We start from the raw sequence: 17998 nt of genomic DNA, 5'->3' as shown, positions 1-17998 counted from the left end.
CCCAGGCTTTCAAAAATGCTTTTTAGTTGTATTTTGTTTTTGTTTTTTAAATATGTTTTTAATTGTATGTGTTATGGTCTCATGAGCCGCCCACGGAACAGTTTATTATGGGGCAGCCAGATAAATAAAGCTGCTGCTGCTGTTGTTAGCATCCCTGCCCCGCGTTAAGGCCCCGCCTGGCCGAGGAGGTGCAGATCTCAGCCAGTCCTCAGCCCAGTGCACCAGACCCCAGCAGGGAGGGCATGTCCAGGGGAGCAGAGCAGGCTGGCTGGCTCTCCACTGCCCTGAGCCGGAGGTTCCCAGCCAGTGGCACTCCAGATGTGGCTGGACCACAACTCCTGGATCATGGGGGTTGTAGTCCAGCCACATCTGGAGTGCCACTGGCTGGGAACCCCTGCCCTAAACAGATCCCTGGATCACAGGCAGACTCTGTAAATATCTCATGAGGCTTCGGCCACACAGCTCTACCTGATGAATGGCCAGCCTGCAGGCAGCCCAGTTCTCCTTGATGTGGAGTGGGGTGGGAAGGCAAGGCGCAATGGGGCTGCCGGGAACCAGAGGCTGCCCCCTGGCCCTAAATCAGGGTGAGCCGCTGCTAATCTCCCTTTAGGTTGGACATGTTTTTCAGAAAGACAGTAACAGAATCTTGTGAGTTACAACCGCTGAATGTTACACCCTGACTGAAGATTTGAATTTTTGTTAACCACACTAATGTTTAAACACACACCCACTTGGGTAACAGGCTCTATACAGCAAATGTTCTGTTCACTCCAAACTCTCTTTCATGTGCTCATTGTGGCATTTTTTAAAAGGGGGGGGGACCTTTCTTCCCATTTGACTGGCTCGGACCTTCAGAGACCTCACACATCTAATGGCCCCTCACATTCACGAAGAACAATCGAGAGAGAGGTCTGGGGGTTGACACACAGTATGATTAATAGACAATGTTGATTTAATTTCCTTGGGCAGGAGTTCCCCTCTAAGCCTTCTTCAAAAGCTGCTCCTTCTCAAAGCAGGATTGAAAAGGATGGGGCTTGCCTCTGGGCAAGATCGTTTAATTCCACATTTATTGGACTTCGCCAATAAAATGCTCTTTTGCCCACGAACAAGTCCCTTCACAGCTCCTAAAAATAAAGCTGCAGAATCCCAAGTGGTGGTGGTGGGGGGGGGACCTGCAATAAAAAATAAAATTTAGAAAAGGCGGCTCAAGGAGAAAAGAGAGCAAATTAATGTTTCGCCTTTAGAGGGAGCCACAAAAACTTCCATGGATGGATCCTGGAACCAAAGACCAAGAGGCAACTATTTATTCCTTAGCAACAGGCGGGAATTTCCAAGAGAAACCCATCTGGGAAGGCACAGCAAGAGGGCCCACCGTTGCCCCCAGCCTCAGGAAAGATGCACTTGTCACGAGCCAGTCCAGCCCCCAGACCCAGGGGGCTGAAGCAGCTCCTGCGCCGTCTCCATCTGCTGCACAAAGGCAGGGAGTCCCACCCGAACCCCCACATTGCTGCTGCACAGAATGGACCCAAGTCCGCGCGGTCAGCTCAGCGACATCTTCCCAGCTCAAAACAGCGACTAGAGCCACACTTGCTGGTTCCATTTTGCTTAGCATTAAAACACCCCCCTATGGAGGGAAGCCGAGGCTCACAGCACCCCTCAGAAGGCAGAAGGCCTGCAAAATCCACCTCTGGCAAACCTCCCGAGGGCCCAGAGCAGGGCACTGGATCACAACCCAGCAACGCCTTGACTGAGGGGGAAGGAAAAGCCAAACTGCACGCCCTCCTTGGCTCCGGCTCACACAGCCATATATGCACATTTCGTGAACACACAAAGCAGCTGAAAAGCAGAGGTGTGTTGTTGGAGGCAATGTGAACGTCCACACACACACACACAGGCCATCGAGCTCATGGGAAGCCCCCACCCCACCCCTGCCCTCTCTCCTTGTCTCAAGGTGTGCGGAGAGTCCCACGAAGCAGCCCTGGCCCTTTCCAGCATCTCCGTGGATTTACAAAGCTTTTGGCAAGCTGACACTCAGTGCAACTTAGCAACTGGAAAAAAGAGGACCCCAAATATCCGAGGCCCTTTTCTGGTTACGGGGGGGGGGGTGCACCTGGGGAGAGAGCCGTGTCCAAGGTTGGGCCTGATGCCGGCTCCTTGGCTTTGGACTTCCCCACATTCTGAAAAAGCACCAACGCCAAAGACAACAAGAAGGCACTGCTGTCCCTGGGTTATTTCTGACATCTCCCACTACTTACTTGACCAGTTTGAAAGAAAGCGTTGCTCTCTGAAGGGAAAGTGCACGAGGCACAGAGAGTGTCTCCCGCCTTCAGAAGGACCAGAGGGATCCCCTCCTTTCTGCTCGTGCAAAAAGCACCTTTCATGGCTTAAAGGGGGAAAGGCACAATTCTCCCTGGGAGTTGCTCTTGAAAAGCACGCGGGCTTCCTGGTGGACGGCATGCATCTTTTTCTTCCACAAAACCAGGACCAGGGAACTAGCAACTCACTCGCCCCGCCAAAGGTAGGAGCATGTTCTTGAATTAACTGACATTTCTACAAACTTGTCTAAAGTAAACACCGGCTGACTTCCCCAGACAAACAAGATAGAAAGGAGGGGTGCGGGAGAAAGGAGAATCACGGGTTAAGAAGCCATATCTCGCTTCAGGACTCAACATGGTCATGTTCTGTGATGGAAATGGGAGGAGACACCTGAGGAGGCCAGCCTCTCTCTTGCAGCCCGAAAGGTCCCTCTAGCTCAGGGCTGCTCAGCTTCGGCCCTCCTGCAGATGTGGGCCTACAACTCCCATAATCCCTGGCTATTGGCCACGGTGGCTGGGGATTGTGGGAGTTGTCCAAAAACAGCTGGTGGGGGGGGCAAAGTTGAGCTTATCGGGCAGGGTGGGCAGGGGTCTGTTTCGGCCAGCTTTCAAACAAACAGAGCTCCAATCAATACGAAGGACTCCCCAGCCTGCCGGTTCTGCTCAACGGGTGTGTGCGCCTTGTGGGGATCCTGGGGCCTGAGCAGGGCTCACCTGCAAGCACCACGGGGGGTGGGGGGAGGGGTGGATGGCAGCCAGGATGCAGGCAGGCAGGCTCAGGTAAGAGGCACACCTGTGCCCCAAAGGGAGATGCTACTTGGGCGGATGCTCCATCTTTTCCGCCTATGCTGATGACTGGGCGGAAATGCCCCCAACTATAATGAGAACTTTTCATATGGAATTAGAGGCCAATCGAGTTTAATTTTAAAACAAACAATTCCTAAGAGTGGAAGGGCGGAGTGCTTGGCTGCCCCGACTATTCCAGGCTCAAGGCTTTGGCACATAACAAATGCACTAACCACGGAGGGGGGAGATTTATCCCCCAGAGAAAATATCTCATGCCTTTTGACTGCAAGCCAAATACACCATGTGTAAAAAGCTGAGCATGTGACACGAAACAGCATCTCTTCCATAAGAAGAAGGCCTTCGGAGAAACGACCGCGGAGCTCACCAGGGCGGCAAACGCATGCGCGGGCCAGGCTGAATCTGCACACGAATCTCAGTGGAAATCCTCCGTGAGGGTTCAGCCATCTTAGTCTTGGACCATCCCAAGAGTGCAAGAGGCAGGAAGCCTCACCGGCCGGCTTCAGTTCTCCTTCGGCCCTGGCAGGTGGAACGTCATGGGCCAAATCCGGCCCCCACAGGCTTTCCGTCTGGGGCCCCCAACTCCTGGTTCCAAGGAGGACTCCGCCCCCTGCCCCCAACAACACACACACAAGGAGCCCTTTCTCGTGGTCCTCTGAACGGGCTCGAGGGTGGGCGGCGGGAAAGGCTGCAGCCGCTCACCTTCCCTGCAGACAACCCAGAGGAGTGGCTGGGCGCGCGGATCGTGCACCCCGATGAGCCACTGCTGCCCCAGGCATCGAGGCGGGCCACCAGCCAAGGGCTCCCGCGGCTTTCCTCTGCAGAGTGGTGCCGTCAGAGCCCTTTGCTGTTGGGCTGCATCCCAGGGCCGGAGGAGCCCCGAGCCGGACCTTGATCTCTGGGGGAGCCCGGACTCCTCGCGGCCCTGTCCACAACGGGTGAGGGCGGTGGTTGCGAGGAGCAGCCAAAATGGCCGACACGCTTTGGGCTCAGATAAACCTGCTTACTGCACCATGGGACTTTTGTCTCTTCCTTTGCATCAATGTGGGGAATGGGCCACATGTGCGGGGGGGGGCAGCGCTGCTCTCCCTGCTGTTCTGGTACCCGCAGCACTGCAACTCCCTCCGTGGCGTTAGCAGGGCAGCACAGCAGCCATTCTGCACCTGCCATTTCTGACTGTCACCTGGTGGCCATCCTGAGCCCACCTTTCTGCCTAGCAAGCTAGTGAGGTGGCCAGAAGCAGGCTGTGCGCCCCAGGAAAGAAGAAGAGCACAGAGGTGTGTGTCCAGCTGTGGAAGTGAGGGGCCTGCCCAGCAGATTCACTACGGCTGCAGAAGGTGGACTGCTGAGCATCTGGAGTGGGTTTGCCAACCTGGGCCAAGGTGCATTGGTGCAAACACTCCATAAATATAATGTTAATAATAATAAAGGTGGGGGAAAGGGATGCATGGCAGAGAAAAACAAAAGCTGCGACACCCCAAGGAAGCAACCCTGTGACCCACGAGCACCAAGCATGCGCACACCAAGTGTTCCTGGGGCTTTGTGGGGATGAAGAAGTGATGCCTAGGCAAGCAGAGGGAAAATGGGTGAGGGGTTTCACCCACTTCCCCTCCCCTTGCCTAGACGTCCCTTCTTCATCCCCACAAAGCCCCAGAAATGCTTGGTGCGCCTCTAGAGAGGATGGGGAGAGGAAGGCGAGGAGATAGGAAAGCCCCCTGGGTGGACAAAAGAAAGGAGAGAGAGAGAGAGAGAGAGAGAGAGAGAGAGAGAGAGAGAGAGAGAGAGAGGTGGGAAGAGGCCATCCCTGTGCACACCCCGCCCTGATTCTGCTTTCTGTTTATCCACCTTCCACCCGCACAATAAGCCTCCCCGTCTGGAAAGCCTCCATGTCAACCGTCCTTCCAAAATCTGTGAGATGCCCTTGCTTTTGTGGCAGCACAAACTATTTGTTGCTTCTAGTGCCTGGATTTCCTGCGATGTTCCTTAAAGAACACAACTGCCGTTGGGCGATGTCTGCAAAGGCCCAGCTTCACGCCGACGACCCAGGGCAGAGAATGTGGAGGTCGGCAGTGAGAGGGTGAGGTCTCTCCAGGGGGAAATCCCACAGATATCGCCTTACCTTTTCCAAACCCTAAACCTTCCTTGCGGTGGGAATTCACGTCCAGCCTTTCATAACGTGGGTACCCAGATTCGTTCAAGCTGGAATGTTTACTAACAGAAAAGGCCAGGGTTAGGGTTAGGGTTAGGGTTAGGCACCGAAGGAGGAAAGCAAAGGAATCCCCTTTCTATGCCAAACTGTGCTGGCAACGGCCTCTCTCCACGCTCCTCTCCGGACTTTGGGGGGAGGCAGGATCCAGAGCAAGGAGCCGGCTTGGCTGCAAGGGAGCCTCAGAGGCTGAGCCAGACTCTTCCTTCCGGGGACAGGCCTCACGGCAGTGTTTGGCAGGGGGGGGGTGCCCCACCAGGTCATCCTTCCAGAGACTGTCCTCCATCTGCCTTCTGAGTTAGCCAGCTAGTTTGGGGGGGGGGGGCAGGCCCACCCTTGCTGTCTCAGGGCATGGGGGGGCACCGGCCAATCCAGCAGGGGCTAGTCCTGGCACCCTCCCTAGGAAAGCCCAGCAGATGGGGGCTGGCTGGGCCTCCTCACCGGCCTCACTGGAAGGGACCCAGCAAAGGAGTCCATCTCTCATTGGGTGACCCTCTCTGGTGACTAGCGTGTCATCATCCGTGTTGCACGTGTCTCTGAAAGGAAGCTAAGGAGGCTCTGGCCACAGAGCCAATGGCTACCATTAGCCCAAGGGATTGAGCATACAGGGAACGCATGCTGAGAGAGGGCCGATCTGGTGAGAGTGGACCATGCCACCGGAAGCCAGCGGACACAACTTTTGCATCATGGCAGCCTTTACTCCGGTCCACTCTCCACACACACACACACACCCCTCAAAAATGCCTGCCAAGGCAGGGTCTCCAAGGTGGCACAGGCATCTGTGAATTCCTGAGGTTCTCTAGGAAAAGGGTCAAAGTGCCAGAGGAAGGCAGAGATGGTTGACCTCAGCATGGCCCCAGGCTGTCTCTTTGCTAAGGTGATAAGAAGAGAGGCCAGTTTCTCATGTGCACCATGCTGTTTATTTGCTGCGATATTATCTGAAAGGCCACAGACACAGCAGAGCTCCGGAGAGTGGAAGTCCTCTGTGGGCGGGGGGGTGGGGTGGGGCTCAGACCATGGATTTCCTAGACAGATGCCAGCCCTGCTCTAGAGCAAGCTCAGGACTCCTCGGCCCCGACACAAGCGCGCTCGGGGCTTCCCCAGCCCGGACCTCGCTCCCCCCCCCACCGCCACCTTTGCAACACCAACTCCCTCGCCCAGCTGCCTCAATGCCCTGCACAGCCAAGCAGCCAACGGCCCACCAAAGCCCTCAGAGTCCCAGAGCTGGAGGAGCCCCGCAGGCCATCTGGCCCGCCCCCTCCTCCACCCAGAGATCCGGAGCGGGAGCTTCCCCAGCAAATGGCCGGAAGCCTTCAGCGAACCCTAACCCTAACCCTAACCCGGGCCATTGGGCCATTGGCCCCCCCCCCCGCCGCCCTGCCCATGAAGAGGTCTCTCCCACCGTTCTGCCCGCCCATCACTCAAGCCCCTGGAACCGAGTCCTGCCTCGGGGGCAGCCGGGAGCCAGGCCTTGCCCTCACCTGGGCCACACTCCATGGGAGCAACCCCCTTGGCCCTCCTTTTCTCCACGCTGCCGGTCCTTCTACAGCAGCGCCTCATCCTACTGAGCCGGGGGGCACCGAAGGAGGCCGCTTGCCCTACCCAAGAGCCACGCTGCCTGCAGGCTGGCCACTTGTCAGGTAGATCTACTGCGCAGTTAACCGCAGAGCTCCACCTGAGGAATGCCCAGCCTGCAGGCAGCGCGGCTCTTGGGAGAAGCCACCGAAACTGCTGTCGGGAAGCAGAGGCAGCTGTGCTTCCTTGGACGCCCCCCCCCCATTCCTTAGGACGGGTGGCTTTAAGCTTTCCGAAGAGCCCTCCTTGGGGGACCCCACTGGGGTCCGGCCATCCCTGAAGGGACACAGCTCCCCTTCCCAGGCCTTGCTCATGCCTGCCCTCTTCCTACAAACTGCAGGCTTGCCCAGTTACCCACAGAAGGCGTGGGGCCAAGGCGTGGGGCCAAGCTCTCCGCGTCTCTTGCCTTCCTGGCTTGCTCTTAACAGGGCTCCACCCCCAGCCACCAGTGGGCCCTCTCATGTTTTTCATCTCTGGGCGGAATGAGTTTTGTTCTGGGCGGCAGGACCAAGGCCGTGTGTCTACACCATGTGCATTTGGAGTGGGGCCTTCCTGATTCCACCTCAGCGGGTTCTAAAAGGAACTGAGCGGCCATCCAAAAACTTGTGAATGTGCGCACGTGTGCACGCCTTAGAGGGAAGAGGGTTGGCCGCTGGTCCTCCGTGGGCTGCACGGCAGGAATCCTTCTGCCTCCCCCAGAAATGCCCACCAAGGTCTGCATCCCTTCCCCAGAGATTGCAGAAATTCTGCCAAGAGCCAAGAGGGGAGCCAGGAATTGGGGCAAACGTGCAAGACGTGGTGTGTCCCCCCCGCCAACCGGGCCAGCTCCTACAGTAGACCCAAGGGAGAGGAGCAGGAACCTGCGGCTGAAAAGCAAATGCCCACCCAGGGCTCCTTCAGCATAAATAAACTGCACCAGGAGAGTCAAGCTATTTATTCGGAGAAGGGCAGCCCAGAATCCGCTCAAGGTTCAGTCCCACCAACACCAGGCCAAACCCTTCCCTTCCCAAACCAACAGTGGCTACCAGGCAGACCCTGAGATGCCGTGAGGTCTGCCAACAAGTGGGGGAGAAGCTCCCCCCCCAGCAAGAGAGAGAGGGTGGATGGATGAGTGCCAGCAAGGGCAGCAGCCAGGAACCCAGACACACCACGGGACTTCCAAGGAGGGGGCAAGGTGCTCTCCAGCGGGGGGGGGGGGCGCTTTGCTGCTGCTTGAATCATTCTGCCAAGCGCCCAGCCGAACCTTCCTGTGCGGAGGTGTGGCAAAAGGCTCGCCTGCTTAGCCTCAAGGAGGCCAAACAGCATTTGCGTGGAAGAAACTGCCCCGTTTTGCTGCAGCTCCACTTCTAATGGGCAAGACTGTTCTCTCCCCGCCACCCCCCACATAATGGCTGGAGATGCCAACCAAGGCATGACGCAAGATGCCTCACTGAGACTGCTCTGCAACAGGCGTTCTCCAACTTGGGCCCCCAGATGATGTTGGACTTCAGCTCCCACAATGCTCAGCCCCTTTGTGGCTGGGGGATGCTGGGATGCCAAATCCTGGGGGCCGGACAGCTCAGGCTGAGCCCTGAGCACTCCCATCCTCTTCAGCAGCCAGCCTGGCCAGACAGCCCCAGAAGGGCCACACGCCCACAAACACACCTGCACAGTGTAGCTCAACAAAAGCAACCACCTGGCCCAGCTCAGGGAACCACTTTCCTCCACCTCACACGCCGTTCTGAAAGGGTCCTCCTCCAGTGCCTTTCCAAAAAGGCTGCCGCTGAACAGGAAGCGTCTAGAGCTGAACGGAGTGGACGCAAGTGACGTGGAGTCAGATACTTCCGGAAGCTGGACTGGAAAGGAACCACCGCCACTGGGGGACGGCCACAGCTGCCTGCCCCGAAAGCCCCCAGGATTTCTGCATCCATTGGCCAGTTGTTCAAGGCAACTGGAACCCTCCAGTGGCGGCGGCTGGTGTCTATCTGAGGTTTCTTTTCAGATGGTGAGCCCTTTGGGGACAGGGATCCAGCTTCATTTATTTTTATTTCTCCACTTGGGGAACTTTTACTGAGAAGGGGCATATAAATATTCATCGTGGTCCTGTGTACACATCTGTGCAAGGCAGGTCACATCACCCAAACAGGTTTCCATGCGCTGCTGTCGCGACAACGTTCTGTTGAGCCCAGCTGTGCCACAAGACCACAACAGCAGTGGTGACCATTCATCGTGACAGCATCCAGGCCCAGCCTTCTCCGTGGAAACATGTCACCTGCCTGGCAGGTCAATTCATTCTGGGGTCTCAACATGCCAGTGTTTACTTCAGAAATGACACTCCTGGATGCAAGAATCAGGCAAAGCAGCCAGGCTAAGACATGCCTTGTGGCCAAGACAGAGCAGGGTACCACTTGGTGAACGTGGCGTCATCAGAAGACAGTCCAACAACATTTTAAAGCAAGAGAGGCACCACTTTCTCTTAAGCTGCTGCCCTTTTGTCTTCTGGCCAGCGCGCACAAGAGGCTCCATCCTGCTGCCAGATGTTTGCCTGGACAGGTCCACAGATGGGTCCTTCCCCACCCCAGGAAGTACAGAGTCAGTCCCCACACCTCTCCATCCATCCATGAGGGGTCAAGAGGCCATTTGAGCCGCTCTGGTACTTAACAACATGGAGCTGCCTAGTGCTACCATATTCTCCTTTACACCCCAAGATATTATCATCTATTTATTTACATTTCTACCAGGGCAGCTCTAAACAAATTAGACGTCAAGACAAAACTTAACAAGTTAATTTAACACGGGGTCAACAAAATTAACACAAATTGTTGGTCCCAAGTGATGTCACAGACATCGACCAATAGATGCCAGTGATGCTTGTGCAGCCAGAAATCCCACCTGCACAAAGAGAATAAGAAGTGCAACCAGAGGCACAGCTAGGTAATTTTGGAGCCTGGACATAAAGGCCTTTGGAGGGGCCCCCACTGCCTACAAATTAAGCATCGTCATGCTCCACTGGGCAACCACACCACCCAGGAGAGACAAAAGAAGATGGGGGGGGGGCAGAGGCTGTGGAGGTCCTGGACTTTGGCCCTGAAGACCAGGGGTAAGAGCACCTCTGACTGCAACGCAAAAACACATTTTCCACCGTGATAGCAAAGTTGCAGGCTGAATGCCAAGACAAATGCCATTTCACCTGTGGTGGGGACAACTGGATTTCCCACAACCACCGCACACTCCCTCCCTGTGCGATAATGCAGTTGTCTGCTAAGGCAGCAAGGAGGGCTATGAATTATACACCCCTTCATTGTCAGAAATCAGTGCCGATAACCTCAGGACTTGCCTCTTATTTACAAGCACACACGATGAGGCGGATTGGCCAGCTAGCCGGAGGCCGGCAGTCTGCACCTCATCCCTCGGGACGCAAGGTTCAGGGGCCAGCTGTGGCAGGGAAAGGGCAAGCTCCGGGCAAGCCCAAGAGCCGGGCACTTTTAGAAGCTGACCGTTCCCTGCCTCAGAGCTCTTAAAATGAAGGAGACCCACCCTGGAAGGAGCAAGCAGTTGATCTGGGTGGGGGGGTGCGTGTCTGGGGTGGGTGGGGGCATAGTTTAGACAGGATTCCGCCAGAAATTGGCAACCCCGCTGGAACACAGTGAGCCGTCTCAACGTGCACCCATCACAGATGCAATCTCCCAGGTGAGGCAGGTCTGCAGCTCAATGATGGCCGCAGCATCCCAGAGAATCATGGGATGGCAGAGTTGGGAGGGGCCCTGGAGGCCGCCAAGGCCTTCTAGAGTGTCCCTGACCGGAGCCTGTTTTTATCTATTTAATTTATTTATTGTTCAATTTATACCCCGCCTTTCATTAAGAAAATCTCACGGAGGATGTTTTCAAGTGACTGCAGGGGAGACGGAGATCTGCTGACCAACCATCAAATCCCTGCGTTCTCAAACAAGGAGTTCTCAAACTGGGGTCCCCAGCTGTGGGTGGGCTGCAACTCCCATCAGGGCCTTGGGCCTTTGTGGCTGGGGATGATGGGAGTTGTAGTCCAACATCATCTGGGGGCCCCAGTTTGAGAACTTCTGCCTGACAGTACCATTTTTTCCATTTATAGTTTTGCTGTTTCTTAATTTTCTGTTACTTTGGTAATTGCTGGTATTTTGCTTTTAGTTGTAATATTTAGTTGGGATATTTTGATGAACTGAATTAAGAGAAACAGGGCTTCCCCCGCCCCCCCTGTTGCAAAGCACAGCTGCCTGATTTGCTTCCACGAGCATTTAAAACTGAATTTGCCAATCAAACAAATGGATCATAGAACAAATCAATCCAGAATTTTCACTCGATGCACAAATGACCAGGCTGAAATGATCCTCCTTCAGTCACATTATGAGAAAACTCAGCTCCCTTGAGAAGTCCATAATGCTGGGAAAAGTTGAAGGAAAGAGAAGAAGAGGACAACCAGCAGCAAGGTGGATGGACTCAATGACGACAGCAATGAACGCACCACTGAGAGACCTTCAAGGCCGAGTTGAAGACAGATCATCCTGGAGAGAATCTATCTATGTGGTCGCTAAGAGTCGACACCAACGTGACAGCACTTAATCAATCAATCAAAAACTCATGAGTAGCTTTACGAAAGAAAGCTCATCCTCTGTGAATCTGTGAGCCAACCATTCCTTTTCCTTCAAAAGTACAACAAAAAAGAATTGTGTGCAGACTCACCCAAACCACTGATGGTGTGTGTCAAGTCACTGGCCTCCAGCAGGATTGGCCCGTTTTCCTGCTGGCCTTCCTCCTTGTAGTACAACTTGTAGCCCTGGACGGTTGCTGTGTCTGCCAGCTCCTGCTGCCAGCTCACTGTGAGAGTTGTGCAGTTCCAGGGCTCCAAACGCAGCTCCGGAGACTTTGGTGCTAGGAACAGGAATGGTGGTTTCTCCAAAGGCACACCCTGCATGTCCAACGTGCCCTCCCCAGCTTAGATCCCAGCTACGTGGAGGAACCCTTGTTCTTGCCTCAATTTGCACATCTGTTACAAATCTATGGAGGGCCACCCCATGTGACCCCATCTGGGCCACCCCAGCTGACCGGCCTTTTGGGGTGAAGTGCCTTGTTTCTGGAATTCCCTCCCTGGAGAGGCTCCCTAACAGTTGAACAGATCTTCTTGGGCTTTAGATGTACGGCTGCTTCAGCTGCTGTATCAACACTGCCAAGACTGTCTCCAACTTGTAAGCCACTTGGAGAAGTTTCTTGAAAGGCAAGCTATAGCTGCCTTGAAGAAACCCCCCTTCACTTCTGCACAGAGTCCTGCTCGGCCTTCAAGTCCTTCTCCCCGCCCTGCCTGGAGTTGCAGAGTTCATGCAGTAGCCAACAGAAGCGTCAACCAAGTCACAGGCCTGCCAGGTCAATGTGTCTAAAGCAAGGGGCAGCTTCAAGAGTGGCGTGCAATGGAGGGGATTCATGGGGGGGGGGTGCGAGATGCTCCGCAAGGAGGAAGAACTGTGCAAAATAAAGGGTCTCACTCCAAAATGGTTACCAGCTGGCAGGCATGGCAATTCACAGGTTAGTTTAGAGGGGAAACCGTTTCACGTGCAACAGTTATCATCAGCACAAGAGACTGGAGTCTCCCTTCTCCAGGGAACCTGGGAACTGACATCCTAAAGCAGGCGTTTTCCAACCACAATTTCCAGCATTTGGGGAGGGGAGCAGAGCTGGACTCAACCACTGTCTTAATGAACAAGGGCGGTCATGTGCTAACAGGAGCTCACAGACGATTTGATGGTAAAAAGTCCTAATGGTTTAAGACCAAAGTTAGGGCCATTTCATTTTAGCACAAGCTCCACCAAGCAGCCAGGAAACCTGAGGCTGATGCCTTAACAGACATGCCACATAAACAGTCAGGATGTGCTGCAGTGACACACACAACGTGCCCTCCACGCACTCACCTGGACCATGCGAGTGGGGCATCTTTGCTGCTTCCAGCTGGGCGCTTCATCCTGCTCATCGTGATCTGGGCCTCAAAGACCAAGGAGACTCCGTGTGGGTGCTCGGAGGAGGGGGCAAGTGGGAAGCGAGCCCCATGGGTGACCCTGCACAACATCGTGCCTGATCATGTGGCATGTCTGATAAGACATCAGCCTTCGTTCTCCGGCTGCTTTGTGGAGCCCGAATGTGATGATGGCCTTAACTCTGCTCTTAAACCAGCAGACATTTGGACCATCAAATTTCCGTGGCTTGTTGGGTTGGTTTGATAGGACAAACCAACCATATTCCAACTGAAGGACCATATTCAAGTCTGAGAAAGGAGGGCAATGCCAAACAAAATGTGTTCAAACAGGTTTGAAGCCTTTCGGAATGACAAGTTTCAGGACGTTCGTGAATGACCCTTTTTATCTATTACAGAGAAAAGGGGAGGGCATACCTCTGAGGCTCGTGGCTTTGGGGGTCCGGTGGGAGGTCCACAGGGAGGCTTCTCCCCAGCCAATCCGCGTAGCTGCCGTAATGCGGACCAAATAAACACTGTCCGGTTTCAGGCCTCTGAGAAGATACTCGTATGTCGTACCCGGAAGCTCCACCACCTGAATGGTGCTTTCAGCACTGAGGCGGGACGACAAGCGGAAGGAAACCACCTGACCTCGCCGGTACTTGGCTGGAATTGGCAACCAGGAGATCAGGATGTCTGTGGGACTCCGGCTGGTCAAGCTGATCTCAGGAGCTCTCAGAGGGACTAAGACAAGGTGGAGAAGGAGCAGGAGATCAGAATATGCAGCAAATGCTTAATGCAAGGATTCCCAAACGTGGTCCCCAGATGTGGTCCATACAAAGACCATTGTGGCTGGGGATGATGGGAGTTGTAGTCCAACCACATTTGGGGACCCAAGTTTGAGAAGCCCTGCCTTAATAATACACCTTGTAATGTGCCCTAAGACTGCATGCTAATTAAGTCAGAGGTGTGGGTCTCCTAAAGAAGGAGTAGGAACATAGGAAGCTGCCATATACTGAGTCAGACCATTGGCCCATCTAGCTCAGTATTGTCTTCACAGACTGGCAGCGGCTTCTCCAAGGTTGCAGGCAGGAATCTCTCCCAGCCCTATCTCGTTGGAGATGCTGCCAGGGAGGGAACTTGGAACCTTCTGCTCTTCCCAGAGCAGCTTCATCTCCTGAGGGGAAGATCTTACAGTACTGCTCACACATCAAGTCTCCCATTCAGATGCAACCAGAGCAGACCCAGCTTAGCTAGGGGGACCAGTCATGCTTGCTACCACCAGACCAGCTCGCCTCTCCTGAGGAGAGGAGTCTTGGGTTCTCAACCAGACCTAGTCTTAAATTCTCCTTGCAATGAAACAGGCATCACCAAGCAACAATGTGCAACTTACCGTCTTCCAGGGTGTGCTGTGTCACGTGGTCAGACATCTGGCTGGCCCCCAGGGGCATGTAGGCCACAATATAGAAAGTGTAGTTGCTGGCAGGTTCCAGGTCATCAATGATATAATGTGTTGTGTCGTTTCCAATAACAACTTGATATTCTTCATTATTTAAACCTGCAATACAGGAAGAGTTCACAAAAACATGACGACTGGAACCTCTCTGTGGAACTTCAGATTTAAGGCTGTGAATGCTTACCTGGGAGTAAGCACCACTGAATGCAGCACGACGGACTTCCATGCCAAGACAGAGATTTCATGCCATGCCATGGTACCTACAGTCCTAACGCATCTTTGCTCGGGAAACACATCCCAGTGACGTCAATGGAACTGACTTCCAAGGAAACACAGCTAGGATCGGGCTGAAAAGCAGCTTGTTCTGTCTGATGCAAACCCTTTCAGCCCAATCATAGCTGTGTTTCTTCGGAAGTCAGTTCCAATGATTTCAGTGGGGTGTTTCCAAGCAAAGATTCTTAGTGCTCTGGATCTGGGCCTTGCTACAAACCACAGAGCATTTGGGATTTAAAACCAAGAAGCTCTGTGTGGGCCACCTGCGTCAGCCCAAAAGTCCCATTCAGAAAGGGGTGCCATGAGCCCCTGCTAAGAGGGCAGGATGATGCCCCACAGAGGAGCTCTGCGAGGGGTTTCTCAGCCCCCACCATCTCTGCAGCTTCTTACTTGTAGGCTGCTCCCTTGGGAGGCCTTTTGCAGCCCCCTCATTTTGGGCAGCAGGGGAGGCAATGGATGCTGAAAAGGCACAAGCCCAAAGAGGACGCTCTGCCCACGTCCCCCCCAAGACCACTGCTGAGCTCTGACTGACATGCCAGGTTGGTGTCTTGCTTTGTCTAAATTCAGGAGCAAGGCAACGGAATTGGCCTAGACCAGACTTCTAAAATATTTTGCTCCTTAATGAGCTTGTGAAAAAATCCACAGCAATTTATATTCAAATGTGTATGGCAATTCAGAGAAGGCTGGGGCTTTGTTCTGCTTCATTCCTCCCAAGGAAAGTGGTGAGAGCAGAAGAGGCTGGGGAGGGCTGCAAAGCCGTCTTCCATAATGCACAATTCATGCCAAAAAAAGAAACACACGTACATACACACACCACCCTCTGTTGAAGCAGCTTAAACTTTTCCTCTGAAGAGCAGAACTTCTCAACAAACTGGATGGCGACATTCCACAAGTCGCTCTTTCCCACAGTTCTGAATTAACTTGATAGCATTTTAATTAGACAAGATTATGAGCATCTCACAACACCCTAATTAATGGCTTGTTAATTAGGAACTGCAGAGTGTGATTTTTGACCTCCTGCACAGGATCCCTGAACCCAAATTAAAAGGGCTTATTCTCACACTGAATGGCGGGCAGGACCTCATGTGGAGGCCTTAATGAAAGAGCCAGGAGAGAAGGCCTGGCGGGCCCCACCCGCAACCAGCCTTGCCTTTGTCCCCCTCCTTCCTCCTCATGCACACCCTGACCAAGCGCCCATTCTTCCTGCAGCCAGGAACATCTTCCCCACTTCCAATCTGAATGCACAATCGTCCTTCCAAAACAAAACAAAACCCTCCCCAGTGGACACCTGCTGGTTTCTCTCCCCCCCTTCCTCTGACCAACTTTATTCAAACACTAACTTTCATTCTGTCTGAGATGAGAGTGGGGGAGAAGATAAGTTGATTCTGGAGTGTATTTCAGAAAGGCTGGGCTGGTTGACACTGCAAAGAGCCACATCCTGCTTGGGAAAAACCCAGTGCTTTGTCAACAGAAAGTGGGAAGCTCTCCGACATCCCCCTGAAGAGTGGGCTTACAACAGATGCCCATTTCCACTCCAGCGCAAGGCTCCAGCACCAGGTACACCTGCTGCCATAGAGTGGTTCCCACACATCCTCCAGCAGCAGCAGCACCATTTCCCTCGGGCACTGTAGGGCAGGCTAATTAGAAGGCTGCGATTGTTCTGCCAGGACTGCCAGTCACAAACAAGGCCAATTTAACCAGAGCCATCAACCCTGACGCCTTCCTTTTAACCAGCTTATGAGTTAATTATCCAATTAACATTCCATAATATTAAAGAACCCAAACATAGGTGATCTGTTCAGAAACCTGAAAGGCTCACCCATATATATTTCAATAATGTCAATTTTAATACATCCATTCATTGTTAAGGCCAGTGTGGCTGAGAGCCAACGTACAGCAAGAGAGGGAAATCCAGGTTGAATTTCCTAACCAAATATGAATCTCACTGAAGGCCAAGTCTCACGTAATCTTCTCAGGGAGGATGCAACATATGGCAAGGCGCACCTTAAATCACACCTATATTGAATTCATGGGAGTTGGGGGCAGGATCACGACCACTGTTTCAGTCCCATCCAACCAAGCTCCACTAGTTAAGTTGAAGCTGTGAAAGGAGCTTCAAAGGAGCCAGTTCGTATGAGCAGAATACCACCTATCGGGGTGGATTCACAACATCAGCTAGAACTTGGCTTGCAAACATCCATGGGATCAGATGGTGTTGGGAGCATTGGCACCAAGCCTCCAAGGTCTAAGAATTCTAAAAGTTGTCCAGTCACTTCTCCATCCACCCATTTTGAAGGAGACCATATAACAAGATATTGTATTAAAAGGTAAAGTGTGCTGTCGAGGTAAAGGTAAAGTGTGCACAGAGCCCTGTGGTTGTCTTTGGTAGAATACAGGAGAGGTTTACCATTGCCTCCTCCCACGCAGTCTGAGATGATGCCTTTCAGCATCTTTTTATATTGCTGCTGCCCAATAGAGGTCTTTCCCATAGTCCTCACAAATTAGATTATTTATTATGCAGCCTCAGTATGCACAGCATTTTACAGACTAGCAACAAAAAGGCAAACTAAACTTAAAATAAAAGGAGGAGAAGGAGGAGGAGGAGGGGGAGGACAAGAAGAAGAACAACAAGAAGAAGAAGAAAGCAAGAATCAGCAGCAGCATTATTTGTAGCACTTTCAGGTATTCCAAGTGCTTCACAAACCCCTGCTAACTGAGCAAAGAGACACCTTTTCAAGTGGTGGTTCTCTTATATTTAGCAGGGGGAGAGCAACTGGCCCTCTCCATCCCCAGCACAGCATCCCTCCAGTGGCTGTTGCTGGTATCTGCCCTATGTTTCTCTTTAGATTGTGAGCCCTCTGGGGACAGGGGCCACCTTATTTGTGTATTATTTATTTTTCTGTGTAAACCATTTTGACAACTGTGGTTGAAGAGCAGTATATAAGTATTCGTTGTCATAGTAGTAGTAGTAGTAGTAGTAGTAGTAGTAGTAGTAGTAGTTCACATATGCAGTCAATGCCTGCCCTTTCTGGTTGGGAGGAGGGAGCAGTGGTCCCTCCAATTATTCTCATCTCTGTGCGGAATGAGTTTGGTTCTTGGCAGGATCAAGGCAGTGTGTGTGCACCATGTGCATTCGGAGTGGGGCCTTCCTGATTCCACCTGAGCGGGATCTAAAATCAACTGAGCGGACATCAAAAAGCTTGTGAGTCCATGCGCACACCTTAGAGTTAGTCATTGGGAGGGCAGGATGTTGAAGGAGGTGGGAGGGAAGATGCTGGGAGGGCAGGGAGAGGAGGAGGAGGAGAGGAGAAGGAGAAGGACAGAAGCAGAGGCAGTCAGGCTGGGTCCATTAGTGAAGACCCCGAGGTTTCGAGGAGGGGAGGATCGTAGACACCTTGGACAGGGGAGTCCTCCCG

The 17998-nt window shown here is 53.3% G+C and overlaps 1 protein-coding gene across 2 annotated transcripts in view; it reads right to left on the bottom strand.

Annotated features, from left to right (window-relative positions):
* Window positions 1–17998, bottom strand: part of PRTG (protogenin) — a 73209-nt gene that overhangs the window by 22058 nt on the left and 33153 nt on the right. For both annotated transcript variants that reach the window (XM_053273188.1, XM_053273189.1), the window contains exons 9-11: window positions 14247–14411; window positions 13292–13597; window positions 11596–11784 (exon numbers count right to left, since the gene is read on the bottom strand). In XM_053273188.1, the coding sequence (XP_053129163.1) occupies window positions 11596–11784; window positions 13292–13597; window positions 14247–14411 (660 nt within the window). The remainder of the gene's footprint in view (window positions 1–11595; window positions 11785–13291; window positions 13598–14246; window positions 14412–17998) is intronic.

This window comes from Hemicordylus capensis, chromosome 10 (assembly GCF_027244095.1).
Source record: "Hemicordylus capensis ecotype Gifberg chromosome 10, rHemCap1.1.pri, whole genome shotgun sequence".
In the NCBI taxonomy this organism is placed as follows: Eukaryota; Metazoa; Chordata; class Lepidosauria; order Squamata; family Cordylidae; genus Hemicordylus; species Hemicordylus capensis.
Note: the sequence above shows the minus strand (reverse complement) of the source record. Positions and strands in the feature narration are given on the sequence as shown.